Source organism: Dreissena polymorpha, chromosome 3, assembly GCF_020536995.1.
Source record: "Dreissena polymorpha isolate Duluth1 chromosome 3, UMN_Dpol_1.0, whole genome shotgun sequence".
Taxonomy (NCBI): domain Eukaryota; kingdom Metazoa; phylum Mollusca; class Bivalvia; order Myida; family Dreissenidae; genus Dreissena; species Dreissena polymorpha.
In genome coordinates this window covers 366,757-393,497 of record NC_068357.1, presented here as the reverse complement: position 1 = coordinate 393,497, position 26,741 = coordinate 366,757, and the positions used below count along the sequence as shown (strand labels likewise).

The window sequence follows — 26,741 nt, the reverse complement described above, 5'->3', positions numbered from 1 at the left end:
TTTCACACATTTTTGAAAATTATTTTAAATTCTACTAAAGAAATAATAAATAAATTAGACATGTTTTTGTGACATCACACATGGCCTGACCCACCTCCCCCATGTCACAAACGGTCACACTTTCTTACTCACCCTCCCCCCACCTGGAGCGTAACATACTTTATAGACGGCCCCTAATGGTTAAAGCTTTAGACTTCAGAAAGGTGCTGATTTACTTGTTATAATAATATCCATACATTTATAGCACAAAATAATGTTATATATGCATTAAAATTCATCTTGAACAGTGCCTAATAAAAAAAAATATAATCGGGAGGAGCAACCTCTCCTGCACCCTCCCCGTTTGGCCCCCCAGTCAAAATTTCCTGGGTACGGCCCTGTAATAAATGTTTTAACACAAGTAAATATGTCGATGCCCTATGCATTATTTTACTTTGTATGTTTCAATTAGAAGACTTGGCTTTCTATGCTTTCAACGAGGAGCATTTGACGTTATGCATGTCGGCATTATCTGTGTCGCATGCATAATAATAGAAAATAAAAAAAAATATTGTTTTACTGTCATTATAAAATTGTCAAATTTAGGCGTCTGCTTCTTTTGTTTAATGATAATAAATTGACATGATGGAACCAAATAAAGATCTACAAATACATTGTTAATTTATAGATATGTGCATCCAATAATTCTTGGTTACCAGATGTTTTGCACCAGGTTAGACTGCAAGTATTATCGATAGAATACGTGTTTTATATCATTAAACTAATTTGTTTTGATAATCAAAGGTGATATAAGCGTTCATCAAACAGTTTCAATAGTGCAATACCTCGGATGAGGTTAACAATATAATACGTCATGGTTCATGTTCAAAGCGGAGCAAAAAAAAATTGATCATTGTGTTACTTAAAAAGATTTTGCAAAGTCTTTCGCTTATTGGGCTTATTTAAAGGGTCCTTTTTTACAGATGTTTGCATGTATTGAGGTTTGTCGTTAAATGCTTTATATTGAGAAATGTAAACATTGGATCTAAAAAGCTCCATTAAAAAACAAGAATAAAATCATAGACAAAAACAAGTTACCCTCAACTGGGCTCGAATCACTGACCCATTGAGTAAAAGTCTAACGCTTAGACCACTCGGCTGTTCGTGCTTATACAATTGTTATTGTATTTTATGCTTTATATAAGCAATCCTCGTAGTATCACAAAATATAACGACAACAACGGAACTCTCCTAATTATTCAATCGTTTTGCGTTGCAACGCTTTATGCTTTTCAGGTTTTTAAATCGTCAAAAGCATATAATTGATATTTAAGAGCATGGTTAATGTTCAGTATAACTGTTCCCTCACACATATCATAACTACAACGAAAATTTGCGAATTTGAAACATTTTGTTTTTAATTTTGTCAATGTGCCAAAACGTGAAAATGCCCCTTTACGCCCTGGACCGGCGACTAATAAAGGCCTGTCTCGTAACAAAAAATGATCACGCGCGGCTTCTTGTTAACCAAACTGCAATAAAATAATTCACGAATCATAAACGATCTGGGTTTGCTCTCGTCTGACAACATTACGATGTATTTTGAAAATGGTTAAATTGATGAAATAGTCCAGTTACCAAACCATGTTTCGCGTTATTAAAATAATTTCTTACGAATTTATCTGCTTTCACACACCACCTAGTTTTGATATGTTTGATTGTAATTTTACAAATTACTAACAGAAAGTGAATTAAGTCTGGACAAATAGTGTCACTACAATTGTGTGTTGGGTTTTCAACTCATATTACCTATGTAATATTCGTAATATCGATCATTGTGTGTTGCTATAGCACGTGGGCAGTAAAACCTGTTTTGTTTCTAATACCAATATATCGCTTATATATACGAGCACTTAATTTTATAATTAACATTAGCGTGACGATAAATATATCATCTAGAACCTATTACATCTTTATATTTATCTAAAATATCTCAGAAAATAATGTGTTAATTATGTAGCATATTACTAAAATCATCTCTTTCATTTACCTACATACCATTCATTTAATAACAGAGAGAACACGTGCATTTCCAATGCAAAAGAAAAATGCCTTTTTAAGCATGTTGATATAATATGTAATAATCTACAAAACATCAAGTAAACAATCACGATGTATTATAAGGAAGTTCATACAGTTTAAGTAGTAAGTATCACATTGTACACTAATTTTGTTTAAAACACCAAACATAAACCTTAACAAGTAAAACATTTATCTTATTAACAAGGAGTAAACATACCTCCGCACAAAGTGCTCCTTTTTTAATTTTGTTTAAAATACCAAACATAGACATTAACAAGTAAAACATTTATCTTATTAACAAGGAGTAAACATACCTCCGCACACAGCGCTCCTTTATGAATACATTGCGATCTCTACCCGTCCGTTTGCCAATACTGAATGTAAAACAACCTACTCGATGTCGGTTTACACAAGTCACGCAATGCGCGCATGTATTGTTCGTGGTCGGAAGATCTAAGATCTATATACAGGTGGTATAAATTGCTTTATAAACAGGCCGTATTATGTGACAATCAAAATTCCAAAGTAAATGAAACTACTGTGAGGAATTTTTTTATATGCTCCAAGCATTATAATTGTACAGGTATTAAAACCATGCACACATTTGTGTTTTTGTAATTGTATGAAATAGGCTCAAGTCCGCTAAATATTTTCGGATTAAATTGTTTTATTTAAAAGGCTACGGATTAAAAAAATTCTCACCAGGGCAAATTATTTAAATAATCTGATATGTATCATATTAACCCATTTCGTCATATGCAACGAGTCCTTTGCTATTCTAGAAATGAATAGCATACACCACATTCATATTCGTTGTAATCAAAATTCATTTGAACAAGTCATTGACAATTCATCATATTGCATACTTAGATCACTATTTATGATATGGTCTGCAATAAAACTATTCGTGTAAGTGGTATGTCTATCTCATTCAATGACTGTATCCATCTAGAGCGCCTCCACAAACGACATACACCTGTGGAATATATGTGTGCATACGATGTCAGAAACTAATAACATCCCAAAATTCTTAAACAAAACCCATCAGCAAAACTGTATTTTATATCTTGCAGATGCATTTCAAATAAATGATTGTGTGGAAGTTTTTAATGCTTTTCGATTTGCTTCTACAAAACAACATTAAGTCTCATAAAACGCAGTAGTTACTTCGATCATAGATTACTGAGAAAAACACAACATGAATGAGAAAAACAACTTGTCTAACGTAAACACTCTAAACACAAACGATAAACTGATATAAGAAAATAATCCGAACAAATGAGTTTTAAATGAAGACTCCTTTTCATACATATTGTTCATCAAGAAACAATAGTACGTTATGAGAAGCAGTCAATTTCGTTCAAACTCTTTGACGATTGAATTATATTCTGTCTTATATTACAAAACTGAGACCACAGAATGCTCAAATGTGAAATAGGTCCAAACTAGTTTCGAACACCTAGGCATTATTTTCTAATCTTTATAGAGGACCACTTACCCAGGTAACATACCACATGTCACAGGAATATGCCTAGAAGTTTCAGGAAATATGTATTGAGTTTGTACCTATATAAATCAAGAAAAACATTTCAACCCAAACCCCAAGGTTAGGCAAATATTGACTCTCAGAAGAATGATTTGAAAACACAACTTTATAGAGGTTCACAAACGATATTTCCTTCCGAAATATACATCCCTAGTCCTTGTTGCTAAAGAAAAGAAAAGAAATTTAAATAGTTGACTCAAAATTAGAATACCCTAGCTTGAGGTCAGTTATTACTCAGAACCTTAAGAACTTAGAGTTTTATTTTTATATGTAAACATTCATATCAACCTTTTTACCTCCCCTGGCTTGGCCTCAGCTGAGGCATTTGACCAAACAATGTAGAGAGCATTGTTGTAAGATCACTAGTACATATAAATATATCATGAAAGTACATAAACAAGTACATATCAAGAGAGGAACTCATATAGACATCCGCTTGTCTTGTATTTAAAGCAAGCGCCTATACAATTCAGGACAATATATAAATACAGCAGGACATACAATATACAACTGATAAAATGGGACATGTTTACCGATTTTTTTTTATATTTTTGAAGAACAAACAATCGTCATTTAATAATTTAACTAATAAATCTTTATTGTTTTGAATAGCCTTTACAAATTATAACATCAATGAAACAAATGGAATAAAACATTGTTTTCCAGGGATTTCAACCCGGGCCCGCTGTAATCAAAAGCTAAATTGATACCTCTTCGCTAAGCTGGCATTAATATTCATTCATGAATTATCAACTCTATGTTATTTCTACACGTATTGTCCTTATTTTTGAGAAAAATACCTTATAAACGCTTCCTTTCTCTATCGATTTCGAATGATAATAATCCATTAATGAACCACATTATTGTGTGTTATTTCGATTGTTGAAACATAATGTACAATTCCTATTTTTGAATCTATGACACCTTTTTTGAAAATCATTTATTTTACAACACTATGAACACTTCTCTTTTAAGCTGATATTACCTCGTTGGAAAGATTAATGCAAAGTATTTGGGCTCAAACCGCTTGAATGGCATGCCATGCCTCACACTTAACTCATAAAACAAATACGTGCAGATTCATATATAATCTAGATGAATATATAATAATATATATTTCACTTTTAACCGTCTTTATGTTAATATTTAATACAACTTTACGATGGTAAACATCAACTACACAATCCGTGATTCTTGTTGTTTATATTAGTTTTGTTTTTAAATATTTCATTTTTAACTTCTACTGCTAGCTCGGGTAACATTCATATGCACAGGACAGGCAACAAAAAATAATTCTTTTCAAGCTTCGTAAAAAATCTTCATATCTGGTTAGGAGCAGACGTCGTTTAATTTAACAATTAACAAACGTGGACGGCGTACGCCCGACAACGAATGACGTAGAGCAGATATAAGTCGATCAAACAAAGATCACGACGTGCACAGATGAGGTAACAATCATTGGATGAGGTTAACAAACATGACAGTTTGGCCAATAGTATACATAGTACATTATAAAATATAATATAAAGATGTGAAACTCCAGCTGCTGGAGTAGTATTGAATTATTATTATAAACAATTAGTAGGTCCTTTATTTAAGGCAAGTGACCGATTGCCCAAACAGTACAAAACAGCACAATACAGCACAATACAAAACAACATAAACACAAATATGAATAAAGCTGGGGTCACCGCCTTGGAACGGTCAATGCAAAGCATTGGGGGTTTAAACCGGTTTTTGAGAGCTCAACCTCACACGTGGCCCAGCAATATCCTAATACATTTAAGTGTAAATAAAATTTAACCTCATAGTATTGTAACTCAATTTAGACAATAATAAAAGGGAATTAAAACGCATTCAATTTAATTACCATTTAATTACTCAATGGTATTGAAGATACCAGAGCAACAGAGTAACAACTTTTTGAGGAACGATGGAATGATAAACAAGTGTCAACTACATTCCTTCGTTAAAGAAAAAGATTAAAAAATATAGCATCATAAAGTTAATATTTCAGATCATCATCGCACAAATACAGGAAGAATGTCGTAACGTATTTTTTTATAGGTATAAATTATGTTGATCTGGTGTTGACGTTTATGAGTTTGTAATTAACGTAAAAAGAAGAGCTCAGTGCATCATACGACAGGAAAAGATAGGTGAATGGTCTGGTAAAAGATCGCGTCAGAGGTCAATTTAGAGGCTAGGACATGGGAGAACATTCCTGGACAGAACGAAACCAGTCAGGAGTGACCAGAGGTCTTGGAAGAGCCCAGAAGGGCATGCCATGGGAATTGATGCTGGAAAGGACCGAGAACTGCAAAACAGGGCAGAGCATCACCGCGCATTTCACTTTTGTTCATTTGTTTATTTAACTGTGCAAAAATAAATAGCTCTTAACTTATAACAATCATATTACCTCAAAAATACTAGTTTCGCTTGAATCTCAACTTGGAGATATATTACTTCATTACAAAGTAAGGCATTTTCGTATAAGCTTGTTATGTGTATTGTATTATACTTATCGGACTAAACATACTCGTGCTCTGGGCTTTTAGATGCCTAATGAAAGTGTATACATCAGGTTTATGACAATTTACTAGGAAAGTGTATATTTATGTTATTGTTAGGACATAACACATTGCATATGTTACGGATTGGGCGAAAGTGAAGGTCACCGTCACCTAAGTAGAAACCTTGTTTCCACTTAATATCTTAGAACATTTGCAATCAACGAAAGACCAAAATATAATGAATGGAAGCATATGGATCACTTTGCAATTTTTTATTTTTTTATTGCAAAAAATCAATTAGTTAAATTGATAATGATCATCATTTTTATACAACTAGAGGAAAGACGGAACAATTGTGTGAATTAGTGATTTTATTGAAAATGGGAGTTAAATAACTAATCCAATTTTGAATATTGAGGAATGAATGATGGTGCTGTTAACATCGATGTCTGTCTTAAAATAATTTATTTTTTTTAAAGACAAATACCTAGTTTAATCGATGAGATTGTATATGTTTGATTTTATTTAAAGGATAAATTGTTTGGTTAGCATAAATTCAATTGTCTGTCTGCATTGCTTTGTCGTTATTTTCCTATTATTCTGAGTGGTTTGTGTAGCTATTGTTTGAGATATAGAGCTTTGTATTTGCTTTGCATTAGTATTAAAACTATATCGTTTCAAATGATATGTCAGCTTTAAATAAGAATATGAAAAAATTGTCAGCGTACACAATGAATTCATTAGAAAATAAACACTTTGCTCTTAATTGTTCATTCACACAAAGTAATCAGCGGACCTTTCATCCTGACAGTCAAAAACAAAGCAAAGAACTCGGAAAGAGATAACACGCCTTTATCATATGCAATATGATTCCCCTCTCAAATGAAACCCTTTCAGGTATAAAGTATTTCAAGCTGATTTAAAGAGGTATTATATTGATCTGAAAAAAGAGACATTAAAGTATTAAATCCAAAATCCTATGAATGAATTAATAAATTTAACTAATGATCTCTGCTTCTCATACTGCTACTACTACTTCTACTACTACTAATACGACTACTACTGCTATTGCTATTGCTACTGCTACTACCAATACTACTACTTCTACAACAACAACTACTACTACTACTACTACTACTACTACTACAACTACTAATACTACTACTACTACTACTACTACTACTACTACTACTACTACTACTACTACCACTACTACTACTAATACTACTACTACGACCACTACTGCTACTGCTACTTCTACTACCACTACTACAACTACTACCACTACTACTTCTACTACTACTACTACTACTACTAATACTACTACTACTACTACTACTACTACTACTACTACCTACTACTACTACTACTACTACTACTACTACTACTACTACTACTACTACTACTACTACTACTACTACTTTAACTACAACTACAACTACTACTACTACTACTACTACTACGACTACGACTACTACTGTTACTTCTTCAACCACTACTACAACTACTACTACTACTACTACTACTACAACTACTACTACTACTACTACTACTACTACTACTACTACTACTACTACTACTACTACTACTACTACTACTACTTCTACTACTACTACTAGTACTACTACTTCTACTACTACTACTACTACTACTACTGAAGCAGTATATTTTAAAAAGGGATTTTCCACAGAATCCCTTTTAAAATGGCCTTTTTCAAGGATATTTCCTACAAATAAACCCTTTTTTTGTAACTTTTTATAACAAAGTATACAAATGTTATGCTGGCAGTACAACCCTACAACAGAAAATGTTACGCTGGCGGTACAAACTCCCAATGGTTCATTATAACATCAACAAATAATTAACTTAAATGTTATGCTGGAGGTACAAACTCCCAAAGGTTCATCACATTCATTCCACTTTAAAATTAAACAAAAAATTGTACGCTGGCGGTACAAACTCTCTTACTATTTATGCTGTCGGTACAAACTCCCAAAGGTTCATTCTATACACTGGCGGTACAACCATCCCAAATGCTTTTAAAAAATGTTATGCTGGTGGTACAAACTCAGGTTCATAATCCTTCAACAGAAAAATTAACTGAAAATGTTACGCTGGCGGTACAAACTCTCAGAGTATCATAATCACAATTGAATACACCTACGGTACAAACTCTCAGAATCAATGACAGATAATTCTTGAAAATGTTACGCCGTCCGTACAAACTATACAATGACAAAATGTTACGCCGGCGGTACAAACTATGCATAATCACAGACAGATATTTCTTAATGTTACGCCGGCGGTACAAACTCCCTAAGGTTCATAATCACACAGACAGATAATTCTAAATGTTACGCCGGCGGTACAAATTCCCTTAGGTTCATAATCACACAGACAGATAATTCTTTGAAAATGTTACGCCAGCGGTACAAACTCCCTGAGGTTCATAATCAAACAGACAGATAATTCTTTAAAAATGTTACGCCGGCGGTACAAACTCCCTAAGGTTCATTATCACACAGACAGATATTTGAAAATGTTACTCTACAATGACAAAATGTTACGCCGGCGGTACAAACTATGCATTATCACAGACAGATATTTCTTTGAAAATGTTACGCTGGCGGTACAAACTCCCTAAGGTTCATAATCACACAGACAGTTAATTCTTTGAAAATGTTACGCCGGCGGTACAAACTCCCTAAAGTTCATAATAACATAGACAGATAAATTCTTTGAAAATGTTACGCCAGCGGTACACACTTCCAGATATGCATAATCACACAGAAAAAATCACACTGAAAAAAATGGAAGGCAGACTTTTAAATGTATAATTCTTAATTTTTTTTTAATTAAAAAACATGTAATGATAAATACAAACACACACAAAGGTATACCATTATGTTCGCAATCCACCAGTCAGTAGGTCAGAAAATTTATGAAATAGTGTGAATGATTCAATATTTTTTTATGACTAACAAAAATTAATAATTTTTTTTTATAAAAAAATACATAACATTTTTTTAACATGTGAAGTCATTTTAAAAATGAAATATTTCAATAAAACAATCTTTACATCAATTATAACCATTCAAAGTTCTTTAACAGATGCAATTGCTGCAATTTGTATTTTCATTACTAAACAATTCTGCCACAAGTTTAGTTATGTATTGTATAAACAAAACCTTATCGTTTCTCCTGACATACAAACATATTATAGAACATAAAACAAGAGATGTGTTTGTCAGAAACACACTGTCCCCTTACTGCGCTGCGTTGATACATGTTTTTTTTACCTTTGACCTTGAAGGATGACCTTGACCTTTCACCACTCAAAATGTGCAGCTCCATGAGATACAAATGCATGCCAAATATCAAGTTGCTATGTGAAGGGGCATAGAAGTTATGAGCATTTTTTGAAACCTAAACGCGAAACCTTAACGCAGTGTGACAGAAAGACGGACAGTCCGATCACTATATGCCCTCCTTCGGAGACATAAAAATTAAACATTAGCAATCACAAATTCACAAAATCTATTTTAACAAGGGCTGTTTGTAAAGCATGCATGCCCCCCATATGGGCTGTCAGTTGAAGTGGCAGCCAAAGTGTGAATTAGTTTTTGTCACTGTGACCTTAACCTAGTAACCTGAAAATCGATAGGGGTCATCTGCTAGTCATGATAAATGTACCTATGAAGTTTCATGATCCTAGGCCTTATAATTCTTGAGTTATCATCAGGAAACCATTTTACTGTTTCGAGTCACTGTGACCTTGACCTAGTGACCTGAACATTATTAGGGGTTATCTGCCAGTCATGATCAATGAACCTATGAATTTTCATGATCCTAGGTGTAAGCATTCTTGAGTTATCGTCCGGAAACCATTTTACTGTTTCGAGTCACCCTGACCTTGACCTTGTGACCTGAAATTAATAGGGTCATCTGCGATTCATGATCAATGTACCTATAAAGTTTCATGATCCTAGGCATAAGAGTTCTTGAGTAATCATCCGGAAACCATTTTACTATTTCGGGTCACCATGACCTTGACCTTTGACCTAGTGACCTGAAATCAATAGCGGTCATCTGTGAGTCATGATCAATGTACCTATGAAGTTTCATGATCCTTGGCATAAGCCTTCTTGAGTTATCATCCGGAAACCATTTTACTAATTCGGGTCACCGTGACCTTGACCTTTGACCTAGTGACCTCAAAATCAATAGGGGTCATCTGTGTGTCATGATCAATGTACCTATGAAGTTTCATGATCCTAGGCCTAAGTGTTCTTGAGTTATCATCTGGAAACCATCTGGTGGACAGACGGACATACGGACGGACCGACATGAGCAAAACAATATACCCCCTCTTCTTCGAAGGGGAACATAATAAAGCATTTTTATGTGAAGACAAGTTCATACAAAGCATTTCTAAACCGAAATCGAAAATTGGTAGAAAAATGCACATGAACAAATGTACAGTTACAATAGCTTATAAAGGACATCTCACTCAATACTTTCGGGGGATTATAAAGACAACTGGCGAAATAAGGAACATTTGACTGGATACAAATTGTTAAACACTACACCTCAATAATAGTGTCTTATTTTTGCCCACCAGAGACGTATATTTGCTAAAACAAATTCAATTGACTGATCCAATTTCACCATAAAATGAATCTCTGGGTTGGAATAAACCCATGTGTTCTAATAAAGATTGACACAGAAGTTCTTGCAATAACCTTAATATAAACAAAATATATCCTTCAAAAAGGCAGCAGAACACATACAAAATGAGCAACAAGATGTGCATATACTGCATAAATGAAGTATACAGGTCCATCAAGATTTTTATCCACAGATGTTTCTTCCTTTCTTCATCTGAAATCATGACCAGTCGTGATCTGCACAGTGTTGTGTCTAAAATAAAACAAACCACATATCAATGCCAAACAAAAACAAGAGCTTTCTCCAGCAGACATATGCCCCAAAAAAACGCTTTTTCAAAACCTAAAGGCAGAGTTTGAAACCTAAAAGCGGACCCTAAGTTTAATGTCAAGGTCAAAGGGGTCAAAATTTGTGTGCGTATGGAAAGGCCTTGTCCATATACAAATGCATACCAATTATAAAGGTTACATCTGAAGCGACATAGAAATTATTAGCATTTTTCGAAACCTTTAAGTGATATTATGGGCATTTTTCACTGTTGAATTGAGCTGAAAAGAATTAACAGGTCAAATGAGTTACTTAAAATGAGGTTACTGACCAATTATCTGCAACTCATCTTGCTACCAGTTGTTATTAAAAATATATTTTATATTTGATATCTTACGGGACTCACCCAGTCCTGTAAGCCATCCGTAAAACAAATTGTGTCTTTGTGTCGTATGAACGAATCTGCACTAAAACTAAATTTAGGTACACATCGTACAAGCATGACCAGTTGTCAAACGAAAGTACAGTTTATATTCAATTTAATTCAAATGCATTATTTTTCTCTTTCAGGGATATTGTTTTAGTATGTTGATGCTGCATTAACAAATCTAAGTATATATGAAGTGAAAACACCAAAAATAAACAATGGTTGCGATAGACACCTATTAACTGTTAGATGCCCATAATATCACTTTAACGCAAGTGTGACGGACAGACATATGGACGGACGGACAGTGCGATCACTATATGCCGTCCTGTAACGTACTGTAAATCAAGCTGTAGAATAATTTATTTTAATTTTAAATGCCTTATAGGCTACTCAACAATACTTCAAATAAAATGCATTTTAAAATCTTGAAAAGCTGAAAACTTGAGAATACAAGAAATGTTAACAAAACATATAAAGGCTTAATTAATGCTTTACTATCTGTAGAACACTAGTTGCAGTATCGAGTTAATTTTGCGAGAAAATATCATTCAAGTTGTGTTCCTTCAAGGCATGGGAATTCCATTTTTAAATAAATGGATGAAAGTTAACCTTGGCCTTGTCTTCCACTAGATTAAGGCAACAGAAAGAGCGACACATGATTGAAAATATTTGTGCCAAGTTTAATAAAATTCACTCAATACATGACTAAGTTATGCTCTGGACACAAACAGGATGCAACATTGTACCATATAAAGACATTTGACCTATAATAGTGACATTGACCTTGGAGGTAGGGAACTGGTATTTAAGCATACACAGTCTAATGTTGAGGATCTTTTGTACCAAGTTTAATGAATTTCGCTTTATAAATGACAAACTTATGCTCCTTGGGACAGATGGACGGTCGTGATTCCCATATCCCATTTACTCCAGGACTCTGGGTGTTACTGGTTCGAGCCATGATGGGGGCTACTTTTTTTCCTTTTTTTTAAATTTTATTCTTGATTTTTTACTTGAGCTTTTTAGATCCAGTGTTTACATTTATCAATATAAAGCACTTAAAGGCAAACTACAAAACATGCCAAAATCTGTGCAAAGGCCCCTTTAATATTAATCAGTTTAAATACTATTATTACTTATTTTTATAAAAACCATCATATGTTCAAAGAAAAAAAAGAGCAATACACAAACCATATATAAATCTTCTCTTCCTTTTGCCAAACCCTTTCCCACCAGAAGTGTTATCATCTGAAATGTTTTAATGGAATATTTTCATATGGATCACACTCAAAATTACACAATAATTTTCTACAGATGGGTTTGAGAAGGATAAGTAGAAACAAATTTTTTATGAAATAATGTTCATAATTATTTAATTGTCACATTTTTACTGTAAAACACATACTTAAACTTAAGTTTGTTCTTCCTGATCCTGTCAAATTCAAACTAAATACATAACAAATGAATTTCAACTCTATAACGAATGTAAAAAGACAACTTTAATGATATTTTCAAGATTTATGATAATAATAAATTTAATATCATATATATTTACTCTTCTTTTTGGCAACCCTGAGGTCAGAAGCTTCGTCTCCAGTTTTCCGCTTTTTTATCTGTACCTAGAATTATACAAATTACACCTCAATATTGTATTTTATTATTATACATGTATCTCATACTGTTTTCAAATTACATATTGTAAGGGTCCATCAGCCCATGTTTGAAAGCAAATATCCAAGCTCTTGGTATTGTGGTTTCAAGGAAGGAGTTTTTACAATATACATATAGGAAAACATATTTGCCTTCAGGGTTGGGCCAATTTTGACCTTTAAAGGCATAATTTGAACAATATTGGTAGAGGTGTTCCAGACGATGTTTAATGCCAAATATCAAAGCTTTAGTTTTAATATTTCAGAGAAGTTTTTTAAACTTTTCACTATATACATTTAAGGAAAAAACATTTGTCCCCCGGTATGGGGCAATTTCGACCCAAGAGGCATAATTTTAACATTCTTGTTTACTGTTTAGGTTCTTCATATGATGTTTCATGCCAAATATTAGAGCTCTAAGCTCTAGATGTTACTATATACATATAAGGAAAACTATCCGTTTCCATGGTAATATGAGTTATGCAAAGAACATTCCTGCCAAGTTTCATTAAGATTAGCCGAGTGGTTGATTAAGATTTACAAACTCAACATGTATATTCTAAGAGTATATACCATATGCTAGAAATGCAATATGGATGATTATCAAATCAGTTGGGGGGGAAATTTATACTCTGAAATGTGAAGAATGGGGCTGAATATCTCCCAATATTCAGGCAAAAATGAGCACTGTTACATATCTGACACACGACAAGGACCAATACCAGTCACAATAGCTCACCCTGAGCACGGTGAGCTCAGGTTAGCTAACAATATTTGACCTTATTGTAGAAAAAGCTCACCAATGGCTGTCTGTTTTCCTTTTCAATCAGTTCACGAACTTCAGGAACCATTCCTTGTCCTGGTGGAAAGGCCTGCCTTATAGGTTGTCTCGGTAGCAGTGTTAAAGGCAATACTCCAGAATCTAAACTGTCCATGTTGGAATTGAGCGATTCGTAAAAGTCTAGCCACTTTTGTGTACTATCCTGCTTTTTGAAAATTAGTTTCAGAGCTTTAATTTGTTTAACATTTTTATCTATTTCAATTTTACTAAAATTTGGCTTCAATATTTCTCTTTCCACTTGGCGCTTTATTCAAAAAGTTCCCATTAAGGGCTGACCACGGCTGAGATTGTACCCCTTTATAAAACACTTTTACACCACCGTCCACAGAAACAAATTTAAAGTGCAAAGGTTGGGTGATGTGCTCAACTTTGTTCAAATCACCCTCAATCCATGACTTAACATCAAATAATTGTGTGATACGCTCTGCATTTTTCAAAACGTTTAAGAAGTCATCAAAATATTCAGCATCTTTAGTATTTAACAGCCTGGAAACCTCACTAAATTTTGCATCAATGTCTTCATGCGTGTGGCCAACAATAAGGAAGGACATATGAACCTGAAATATAATATATGATTATCAAATCCGTTAAATCAAATACCTTCAGTCAATAAAGTTGACAATGGCTGAACAAGATAAATGCCTTTCCCAAGTTTTATCATAATTTGATTTTAAAAAATGCATAAACTACAAGATGGAATAATACTAAGAAAAACTATTCTTTTAATAATCAAATATAAATAATTTATATGTTTAGGCTTCAAAAATGTTACCTGAAATAAAAGCCAAAAAGATGCAATTCTATAATTTTGAAAACAAACATTGCAGGATTCAAAACTATCATGTTTTTAGTGATATATATGATACACGGTAGTTTGCAACAATAACATATCTAGTCACATAGTGCACTTTTAAAGTTAATTAGTTATAGTAACTATCCTTTCCCTGATAGATACATGCTTTTACGATCCCTATCGATTCCCTGAATAGACGTGTTTCCGCGACGTTATCGATTTCCTGGTAAACAAGGTCTGTTTGTAAAACATGCATGCCCCCCTATATGGGCTATAAGTTGTAGTAGCAGCCATTGTGTGAATACGTTTTCTTCGAAGGGGGGCATAATAAGCATTTCTACTAAATCATGCTACAGAGGTTGAATAATTGTAAGTAGTGCACATGAATATTCAAATAATCAAGTTAATGAAAATGAAATTATTTGAATACTCATCCTTAAGAAAGACTGTCGTAAAACAGACACTGTGGTCTTTGAAATCAACACTCACCTCATGGAAAACCTGTTCTGCCACTAACAATTCCAGAAATGCAAATACATAACGGTTCTTATTTTCCCTCCAACAGTTGTCTGCTTGGATAAACAAATTTGGAGGCAGGAAGTTGTTCTGGAATAAAAACATCCACAAAACAAGGGACAAAATTGTCACAAAACCAGGTTTTCAATTTGAAAAAAAAGTCTGATCAAGGGAGACAATTCAAAATGTGCATTGTTACCCCCCTTGTGCAAGATTCAATCTATTTTTACTCGTGAAAAAAAAATCTGATAAAGGGAGAAAACTCAAACTGAACTTTTGAAATGACCAAAAAAAATTAACCCCCTTTGTAATTTTTTTTTAAATCTATTTTTAGTCGTGGCGACCTTGACATTGGAGATATTGACGTGATTCTTTCGTGGGACACACCGTCCTATGATGGTGAACAAATGTGCCAAATGATTTTAAAATCTCACAATGAATGACATAGTTATGGCCAGGACAAGCTCATTTATGGCAATTTTTGACCTTTGAACTCAAAGTGTGACCTTGACCTTGGAGATATCGACGTAATTATTTCGCGCGACACACCTTCCAATGATGGTGAACAAATGTGCCAAATGATTTCAAAATCTGACGATGAACGACATAGTTATGGCTCGGACAAGCTCATTTATGGCCATTTTTGACCTTTGAACTCAAAGTGTGACCTTGACCTTGGAGATATCGACGTAATTATTTCGCGCGACACACCGTCCAATGATGGTGAACAAATGTGCCAAATTATTTAAAAATCTGACAATGAACGACATAGTTATGGCCCGGACAAGCTTATTCCGCCAGCCCGCCAGCCAGCCAGCCCGCCAGCCAGCCCGCCCGCATTCGCCAATCTAATAACCAGTTTTTTCCTTCGGAAAACCTGGTTAATTATTGCACAATCATGTTGTTCTCTAGAGTAAACAACAAGTAAAACTACAACATAGGGAAAACAATAAAAGTAAGATGGTCAGTGTTTATATCACATGATCATACACAAATATAGCTAAACTGGCGAAAATGTGTTATACTAATGCTTTTTGTACGACTCATATTCTGATGTAATCTATCCTATTAACCAACCTAAGCAAGAATTTATGAATCATGATCCTCTATACAAATTCATAAAACCAGGGGTCTCACTCTGGTTTGGGGGAACACCGAGGCGGGCGAACTCAGGCATCATTTTCCATAGGAGAATTTCAACCAAAACATAAGAAACTATAAAATATTTGTTTTAATCACTTAATTTGTCCTTTTTACTACAATCTATTAACAGTTAATACTTATCTATAAATTCTATTTAGTTTGAAACATTTTGATCTTGAACTTGACAATTCTGGGTCTAGGGCATTCAATTGTCTTGCATTTTTGCGGCATTTTTATCTGAAATGGGGGAACTATATTCTTTATGCTGGGGAAATATGGCCTTATTTAAACCCCAAAAACCAGAGATCGAGACCCCTGAAAATACTGACTGTACTATCACCATCTTTACCAAAAAAGCCATCATGTGGTATTTCACAAGTGTCAAGGGCTTTGGTTATTTTCAGAAATGTAGGTGCTTGAATGGCTTGCTTACAATTTTTTGTCGTCCAAGTATAATTATGTAAGACAACATGTACACAAACATTACTCACATTTGCCCTCGCTTGACGTAGTAGCTCTTTAAGAATGATGTTGATTGTCAAGTTGGGATCATGAGGATATTCATTAATGTCCACATAGGCATGAAACCCTCCATGCCCGTGACTTAGCACTCCAGTGACATGAGTATGCAGAAGATCCACTGCATGCAGATTCTGTAATTTTTCACATAACAGTTACAAAATCTTGCACAATACATCATTTAAATTTGGAAATCAAAAACGAACAAAATACTGAATCTTGTTTGTGTATTTCGTATCCTAAAACTTAACAAGCATATCTGATTAATTGTTATCACCTGCCAAATAAAAAGCCTTTAGTTCCAATCAAACTCATAATTCTTGAGCTGAACTTAACAAAATTTGCTAGCGTACCACCACAATATGATACTAAGTAACAACTTTTCACTATTTTTGTTTTTTTAAGCGCCGCAAGTGTCCTAGAGACAACTTTAAATATAAATTAATAAATTTTGCATCAATGGTTGAATGGCAAGATATGTATTTTAGGAACTCATTAAATAAATGCTTTTTAATGTAAATATAGAATATTATGTAACTGTCGGATAGAGATCAAGTTTATCCTGCGAGGATGAGAAACATGTAGTGCTAGACTTTCAGAGTGCTACAAAAATTTTGAGCCGAGCATGATAAACTTGATATCTTTCCAACACTCACATGATATTCTATTTATCCCATTATTTTGTGGTGTTTATCGTTCAAAAAAGAGGAAAAATACTTAAATCTAAAAAAATAACGCTGGTGTCCCAATTTTGCTTGAAGTATTTGTTTACTTCAAACCTAATCATTTGCTATGACATCACATTGAAATATATATTGTTCCAAAAATGAAGATTGGAAACCATATTCTAAAAATATTTATAGTTCACAGCTCATATTCATACGATCACTTGTTATACTATTGGTTTTCGTACGGTAATAGGATAAACATTTATTTCAGAAAAAAATATTCTATACAAACTGTTTATATGCCCCTTTTATGGGTAACATCCTGTAAAGACAATTGCAAGCTTAAGGCACACAGAGTAAGACACACAGGTGTGAGCTAAAATAGATTACCACCTAAGGCACAAAACCTCCTTTATCCTACCTTTGGGTTCCTCCCAGCAAAATGTGGCAAATTGGTCTTTGCTGTAAAAAATAGAGAATAGATTTATGCAATAAAAATTTAAAAAACAACTGTTTGTATGTTTGTTATATAAAAAATTAAATCACATATGTAAAGCATTCCTTTTTGGTACCATTGTATCCTGTGTGCAACTGTGGATGTAGTAAAAAAGTCTGGACAGGAAATTTAATTAATTACAGTATTTCATGCTTTTCAGTGAAAGAGCGTAAAAAAAAACAAGAGAACAACAACATGATTTACTAATGACAAATCATAATACTATATATTTCAAAGTTTAAGATCGCAATATATATTTCATGGGTTGTAACAGAAACTCGTTATTTTCACTTGTGAAAATATTGTTTCGGTGACCACTCATGAAATATAATGCAATCTTACACGGAATCCAGCAAATGTCCTCTATGACATAGATATATATATATAATTATGGGAAAAGTTAACATGTATATATGCATGGAGAAGGAAATGCAAATTTAAAACTCTATATGGCCTATAGTTAAAGGCTTTTTCTTCAAAATAATGGGAATTATTTTTTATAATGACATAATACAAAATGAAAGATTTTGTTCTGTTACAGTTTACACATTCAACAAAAAATGCATTCATTGTAATGTTTAGAAATCCTTATTATGGTGACCTATTTTTAGAAATCAGGTCAGGACAAATAATTGTTTTTGCCATTGTAACAAGGCCCCGTCAAAGGCAGAACACTGGAACTTGGGAATATAGTTTTATGACTAGTTAGGATTTTCAAACTGCTCCTGTCAAAATTAAAGTGTATGGACACTTTAAATACCAACCTTGATCCATACCATCGATAATTATGGACATGTGCTGGCTTGGATTGCGTTGTGCCTGGTCTTTTTTGTTGTAATAGTACTTCCTTTCTAACCTGGATATCATTAAATAAGAGCTTTGAAGTTGCAAATAGTTAATTATTAATAGTTTTAAGTGCATCTGTTTCTTTTGACATCAAACATTTAATAGGCAAAATTAAATTAAATTTGAAAGATGTATATCATTTCTTTGTTTACCATCATTAATGGGCAGTATGCAGGAAACACAAATTTGCAGGATATACAATGTAGCCCCTTTCTACCTTTTTCACTTTGAATGTTTAAAAACATTTATGAAGCTACATATTTATGTTCAATAAGTTTGGTGAATTTGGGATATCAATACATATGTAGGATTTATGGGGCTTAAAGGTCTTTTCAATTTAAGATAAAAGTCAATGAGCTTGATTAACTGAATAACTTTTACTGATTACCAGTGGTTATATAAAATAAGCCTTAGGGAAAGATATAGAGCAAAATTGGAGGATGCTGCACCCTGCAAGAAAATGTCAATGTCAGTCCAAAATTTTCACCATGAACCTTTTTATAATTTTCAATCTAGCAGCACCCAGTAAATTTTTCTGGTCATTAATCTTTCCCCTAATAATACACAGTCTGATTTGCATTCTGAACTTTAGAAATGCTTCTTACCATGTTTGTAAGGGAGTAATTCATTAAAGATTTGGTTACAAAAATAAATGAAAAATAAAAGAAATGAAAATACATAAATTACATTTGACGAATATTATGCTCTTCTTTCTTTTTCTTGTAGAAAGCACGCATCTCGAAAGAGGTGGTTTTGCTCATTAGCCTTTCTAATGTCACACAAGTTGTACATTTGCTGAAGCTGTTGGTCTGAAACATACATCGATCACTGCTTATGTTACACCAGGGTTTTTTTTCCACTTTTTGGGAAGATAGCCCATGGCTTTGGAATTGGGAATTTTATCGGCATTTTCATGAAATTGGGAAAATAAATTCATTAGCCTTTTTTTCCACACGAAAATTCCACTGATTAGGGAAATGCTAAATTTGATTTAACTCTTTATAATCATTCAAATTAAAAGAAAATCATACAAGGGACAAAATTGTCACAAAACCAGGTTTTCATTGTGAAAAAAAAAATCTGATAAAGGGAGAAAACTCAAACTGAACTTTTGAAATGACCAAAAAAAATTAACCCCCTTTGTAAGTTTTTTTTTTTAATCTATTTTTAGTCGTGGCGACCTTGACATTGGAGATATTGACGTGATTCTTTCGTGGGACACACCGTCCCATGATGGTGAACAAATGTGCCAAATGATTTTAAAATCTCACAATGAATGACATAGTTATGGCCAGGACAAGCTCATTTATGGCCATTTTTGACCTTTGAACTCAAAGTGTGACCTTGACCTTGGAGATATCGACGTAATTATTTCGCGTGACACACCGTCCAATGATGGTGAACAAATGTGCCAAATGATTTTAAAATATGACGATGAACGACATAGTTATGGCTCGGACAAGCTCATTTATGGCCATTTTTGACCTTTGAACTCAAAGTGTGACCTTGACCTTGGAGATATCGACGTAATTATTTCGCGCGACACACCGACCAATGATGGTGAACAAATGTGCCAAATGATTTTAAAATCTGACAATGAACGACATAGTTATGGCCCGGACAAGCTTATTCCGCCAGCCCGCCAGCCAGCCAGCCAGCCCGCCCGCATTCGCCAATCTAATAACCAGTTTTTTCCTTCGGAAAACCTGGTTAATAATACTTTGTAGATGTAATTGAATTTAAATTGAGATAAAATACAGATAAGACTTCTTTCTAAAAAAAAAAAAAAAAAAAAAAAATAAAATGATTGGGAACATAGCCGAATTTCGGCTATAAAATCGGGCCAAAAAAAAACCTGTACACAGCTCCAGATAACTGATTCATTTTTGTTGTTGTTTAGAACCCATTTCGAAAATAAATTACTGAAAATAAATTACCAATGACTTTTTGGAGTATCCTTTCTGATGCATCACAATGAAGGTTTTAAGTCTTAAAAAAGTCCATGAAAATTGTCGTTTTACACTGTAACAGTTTAACCCTTTGCATGCTGGGAAATTTGTCGTCTGCTAAAATGTTGTCTGCTGAATTTCTAACATTCGCATTTTCGACGATTTTTTTCAAAGAATACTATCAGAATAGCAAACAGTTTGGATCCTGATGAGCCACGTTGTGTGGCGTCTCATCTGGATCCAAACTGTTTGCAAAGGCCTTAAAAATTTGGTTCCGTCATTGTAAGGGTTAACAGATGAGAAAGAATTAAGAAAGGCCAGGCTCTTTCAAGATACAGAGGCAATGAAATGGTTTTTTTTACCAGGACTGGCATTCCAGAAAGTTTTTAGAGAAAATCTTAAATTCTACTTTTTCTAGTAAATTTTTTGAAGCAATATTCTATGTATGCGTTTTCGCCTATTGTACATGTGTGCCTCATTCTAAAACATATTTAATGTAATATAGTTAAGTTTTTGATTGTGTAGCATATTTTTTCATTTTTAAATTTTAACCAGATGTGTTTGTAAAACACTATATCCCCCATATATTTGACCTTTGTCGTTGACCTCGAGAGAATCTGATTCAACTGTATATTATTATATCTAGTAACTGACAAAAAAAAGGTTACATGTATGTTGGTGTTAGACCTTGTAACAAATGCTGCAGACATTCAAAGGATATACTCAACACAAGATTCATTATGTGACAGCTGTAATAAAAAAACATATAGCTATAGATTCTAATTTTACGATGCCAAATTACATGTATTACAACTAACGCAGGTACATGTACATGACTTTGTAGTTTAAAAACGTCATATCAGCATAAAATTGTTTGTAACCCACAAAAAACACATTATTTTACCTTTTTCGTTTTAACAAACTGGAAGCTGTCAATCCATTTCTTGTAGAACTGGCTTTTGCTCACTGGATTTTCCACATCCATTTTGTATTGTTCATAAATATAACTTTTCACTGTTCCATATGGCCAGTGATTTTTTTTGCTTTAATTTGTTACAGCCTGTGCCTTTTGAATTGGGAAAATTAGCGCGATAAACCTTGAAATTGGGAAAAATAGCGCGATAAACCATGAAATTGGGAAAAATTAAGCATTATAAATAAGATTATAAGTAACAGAAGTGATATTGTTTTTAAGTGCATGTTCAGGGAGTTTTCTACAAAAGGAGTCTGGTCAAATTGTTTTATTTTTAATCAATAAAAGTGGCAAGTTTGGGAATGATTTATGGACAAAAATGACTAAATCAAGTTATATATTTTGAAAGATGTTTAAAAAATAAAGTTGAGACCTAGATTTAAGAAATCATAATTAAGTTATATGAGACTTCTTTCTAAAAAAAAAAAAAAAAAAAAATTATTATTTTTTTTTTTTTGAAGTTGGGCTTTTTTTGGGAAATTTTGGTCAGAATTTTGGGAAAAAACGTGTTTTTTTGCGATTGGGAAGCAGCCGAAATTCGGCTGTAAATTTGAGCAAAAAAATCACTGAAACAGATCCTAAACAGAAAGGCTAAGAATTTTTTTTTAAGTTCCTTAAATTAGTTTTAGCAATAACGTTGTAATGTGTGGGTTTATGGCACATTTTTGTCTAAATCTGAAACATATTTTAATTCGTTTTTTGATTGGGATAGTATTAATTATTGAATTTTAAGGGACTAGGGCAACAAAAATCATCAAAATCAAAAGTTAAAACAACTACTTAAGCGATGCCAATTTCTGACCCATTACTATTTCAAAAGCCTTAGATGTCGAATTCAACACTGACAATGGGAAAAAACAATGTAAAGTGAGCATACATTTTCCCCTTCTATGCAATAGTTACTGAGAAACAGCTCCAGACTGGAAAAAAAATGACAAAATTCACTATTAAACAAAGGTACATGCTAAAATTTCAAAAAAGCCTGACAAAATTTCCCTCAAAGTTGTACTGTACTTACTTTGAATGTACTTGTGTTCTGTTTTCTTTTTCGGCTTAGCTAAAACCTGTTCGATGTCATGTTCAGAATCTGTAGAAGACAAAAACATTAAGCTTTCATCGCTATCCCAAATGTCTAAATATTCCTCATCACGCTGTACTTGTTCGCTATCTGTCACAGCACAGTCAGCAGATCCTGTAATGTCTTGTAATGTGGTCATAGAACAATTCACTGGGTCCCCAGAATCGGAGTCTGACCACCTTACTTGTACCAGTTCTTCATCGCTACTCCAGTTTACCTGGATTAGCTCTGGCTGCATGAATACAACCGCACACAAACACTGAAATAAAAACAAAATTTAATTGTAACTGTTTCCACCATAAATTATTTGTGAACAGTCTTCACAGTTATATATTTTAACCACTAGCCCGAATTATGATGCTTTATTGGAAACAGACAAAAAATCCAATAGCCCGACTATATAAATTATTAATTTCTATTAACCCGATTAACATTTAACCAATCATGGGCTGTCGGGCTTATAGTTAGCGTGAAGACTGTTTGTGAAGTTACAAGAATGAATACTGTGCACAACCTGTTAGGAATATAATTATATAAAATCACAATTTCAATTGCCCATCCTTACAAGTTACCGGGTATCCGGACAAAACCCCTCCCAGACATAAACCCTTCTTTCAGCCTAACAAGGCGAAAACTGTATGATAATAAAAACCAATGGTCGGGCAACCAAATCTTTCATTGAACAACCATTTTAAAAGTAAGTAGTTGACCGAAAGCCAACTGTAAATAAAATGCCAATTGGCAAATTTTAATCTTGAATTAAAATGTTTAATTTATGACGCAAGTTTATTCTGTTTACAAGTTGTCACTATACCTTTCTAAAAATAGATCACTGAGCGATGTTAACTTTAAACTTTTTTATGATTGGTTGATTTGTTAACTCCAGCGCATGGGTTTTCGAAAAATAGTTCATACTTGTTTTTGTAAGCGTTGAACACACAGCAATCAGGGCTTGACACTAACTTTTTTACCAACTGACCCAAAGGACCACCAGCTTTCAGATATTACTGGTCCTCCAAGATTTTAAGTGGTCCGACAATATCTATGTTATTTTACCTACATTTCAATTAACTTTCCGGACTATCCACAATGTATTGTGCATTTATAAAAAGAAAACTATACAATCTACTGAACTATCTCTCGTCCTTTTCATAATTGCTGTACATCAAGCTTCTCTTCATTAGTTTTAGGGTTTTTAGGCGGAGGTAACAGGTTCAATCACCCCCGGAATGAAATTCCACATCGTGAAAATTTGTTATCTTGAAAATACGCTCATTTATTCTCCGGCAATATCAAAACATTATTCGGCGCTCTCCATTGTAAATGTGCACGGTAAACAAAGTATATTCTGATGGTACTAAGATCAATAAAATGCTAATTATTGCTGCTTTTTCAAAATAATAAATACCATTTTGTTAATTTCTCAATCCAAACGCTTCGAATTTTATGTTAATTTGTGTATCGATCACGGCGAAGTCCAGAGACACTTGCGGAATGCAAATCGATTTTTTGATCCGACAACAGGTTTTTGTCATTCGGGCATCTAGAAAAATTGGAATTTCCAATATGTTGCTATTTTTCATCCCAGTCTCGAGTAGGCCCAAAAAATAATGATGAAATTAACGGTTTATTATGAACAAATAAAGTTGTTTATTAATGAAAACAGCTTTCCACCAGTATTTCACATTGAGCCGGCCAGGATTTTTAACTGGTCCGACGGATCAACCAAATTTCTAGTTTCACTGGTCCTCCCTATTTTTTACTGACCCCGGGTCAACGGACCACTGTTAGTGTTGAGCCCTGGCGTTAAAATAATTGAACTGCAGAATGCAATCGCAGATTGCAGAAATGAACTGTGCGCCAATTTAAAGACTATAAAATGTGCGACTTCAATCAAAGGCCATGAGAAAAACAATGACTCAAATTGTAAACTACAATGTAACATCCTCTAAGATAATTTAAAGGGATGGTAAACTACAGTCATTTGTATACACACTTGAAGTTTTCACTACCAAATGACAAAAATGGCAATAAATTAGCCTACTCTTACTAGAAAACAGCCATGTGTGCTCTCAAAAGAACAAAAAGTACCAGTACATCATTGATTTTGTGTTAACGTAAACGGTGTCCATGTACATACTGTACAAATGTATTTTTCAAAGTGAATGGCTATGTGTCGCTAAATGCGTGTTACTGGGGATTTCAAGTCTGTAATTGGATGGTTTATTATGTGTTTTACTGTCAACTGTCCGACTTTTCACGGATTCACCCTACAAGTAGTCGAGTAATAAACATTGGACACTTGATGAGCATTTCCATTAAAAAAACCTGTGGATTTCCTGTTCTAAAATTATAAAGTCGGACACGTAAATTTCATCGGAATTGAGTGAGTTATTACGTGTGTATGACTTACTAAACCAGTAACCTAGTTTACCTTATCTCAACGAACAGAAGACGTTTCCTTCGCTAAATCGACATTAACCTTACTTTCATCGTAAAAGAAGTTAAACAAATAGTCAGCACTTCTTTAAAATACATTATAAACACAAGTATTTTATATAAACACATATCAACACTTTTCTTCAAATAAAAACACCCGCCATTTTGTAGCAAATAATTTCATTGGTTGACAGGAATCTCAACAATCAGCCAGTTTTTCTAATAACATAATCGCGTTTCAAAAACTAATTTTACAAATCATTTTGGTAAATAAATCGGTGACAGATATTTCTTAAAAATAACATGAATAATATTATTGTGCTAAATATTACTGAAATATACACATTGCTTTTTTGCAACAGGTTACATTCGACTAAATATTAATTGTGATTCCAACAAACTGCACACGGCTGCTTTACATCGCAACTTCTGGACTTATTTATAAACGCTGCAATAATCAGGCAACAAAGTTAGTTTGTTTACACTAACACCAAAAGAAAATATGGAAGAAGGTCGGCGCTACTGTTGGGTTACTTGTTATGCCATACGCACGCTATTTCATACCGAAACAATGATACTGCACAGTACTCCGTGGCAAAAAATCTAATCATAACATGCAACACACTGTCATGTGTAAGCTTATTTAGAAGCTTGTAAAATCATTTGTTTATAAATATTATTGAGTTAAACGAATTAAAATATCAAACACGTTAGTTTGTTTTTTGTTGCTGTTTTTTCTGCTTTGAAATGGCCCCAAAAATGTTTTGGATTGTTAATACCATTGTCCATAGCGATTTAATGAACGAGTCTACATAAAAAGCGTTTAACAGCGGGTTGTTTCTCATTAACCATCGATTCAAACGTTAACGGAATAATAAACAAACATAATTTTAACAATCTTTATTACAATTAATTGTGCATCGATTATCAGCACGTGGTTTATACAAACGGCATCGATAATAGATCGTTATTAACGTTATTAGCAAGAAGTTTAATTTTGCCGAACGAAACGTATTTGCAAACTATTTCATCACTTAATCTTTTTTTTGTATTTCTGTTTTGTTTTAAAATCATTTTTGTTTTGTTTTGGGAGGGTGAGATTTGTATAAATTGCTAATCTCCTACTGGCAGCAGGTGTATCTATGTAAATGCTTAGAACTCGAAAAAAGAACGATTACTAGTATCTCGGTTTACATACTGTATATCAGAACCCCAATAAACTGGCCTGGCAGGGCCTAAAATTTATCAAGTTTGAAATTTAATCTCTGATTTTTACAGACTTTACAATATCTTTATTTTATGTACGAATACACAAAGACATATAATCCCATTTTCAAAGTTTCACG

The 26,741-nt window shown here is 33.5% G+C and overlaps 2 protein-coding genes across 5 annotated transcripts in view; one reads left to right on the top strand and one right to left on the bottom strand.

Moving 5' to 3' along the window:
- LOC127872701 (uncharacterized) overlaps nucleotides 1-26,741 on the top strand; it is a 436,069-nt gene that overhangs the window by 225,206 nt on the left and 184,122 nt on the right. The window lies entirely within an intron of this gene.
- LOC127872713 (uncharacterized) lies at nucleotides 9,325-14,199 on the bottom strand. Of its 2 annotated transcripts, XR_008045737.1 has the most exons (5): nucleotides 13,935-14,199; nucleotides 13,041-13,104; nucleotides 12,677-12,733; nucleotides 10,334-11,040; nucleotides 9,325-10,189 (listed from the first exon to the last, which is right to left on the bottom strand). XR_008045737.1 is itself a non-coding variant. In XM_052416054.1 (4 exons), exons 1-4 carry the CDS (start codon nucleotides 14,067-14,069, stop codon nucleotides 10,766-10,768), a joined length of 531 nt encoding a protein of 176 aa, XP_052272014.1. In that variant the 5' UTR covers nucleotides 14,070-14,199; the 3' UTR covers nucleotides 10,208-10,765. The 2 variants fall into 2 exon arrangements, 1 of the variants encoding a protein (XP_052272014.1); XM_052416054.1 differs by lacking the exon at nucleotides 9,325-10,189 and having other exon boundaries at nucleotides 10,208-11,040.

Coding starts and splice junctions, on each gene's coding strand:
- LOC127872713 (XM_052416054.1), bottom strand. CDS start 14,069: ATGGACAGTTTAGATTCTGGAGTATTGCCTTTAACACTGCTACCGAGA. Junction 12,734..13,040: donor CAGGGTTGCCAAAAAGAAGA/GTAAATATATAT, acceptor AAAACATTTCAG/ATGATAACACTTCTGGTGGG. Junction 11,041..12,676: donor GAAGAGAAGATTTATATATG/GTTTGTGTATTG, acceptor GTTTTATTTTAG/ACACAACACTGTGCAGATCA.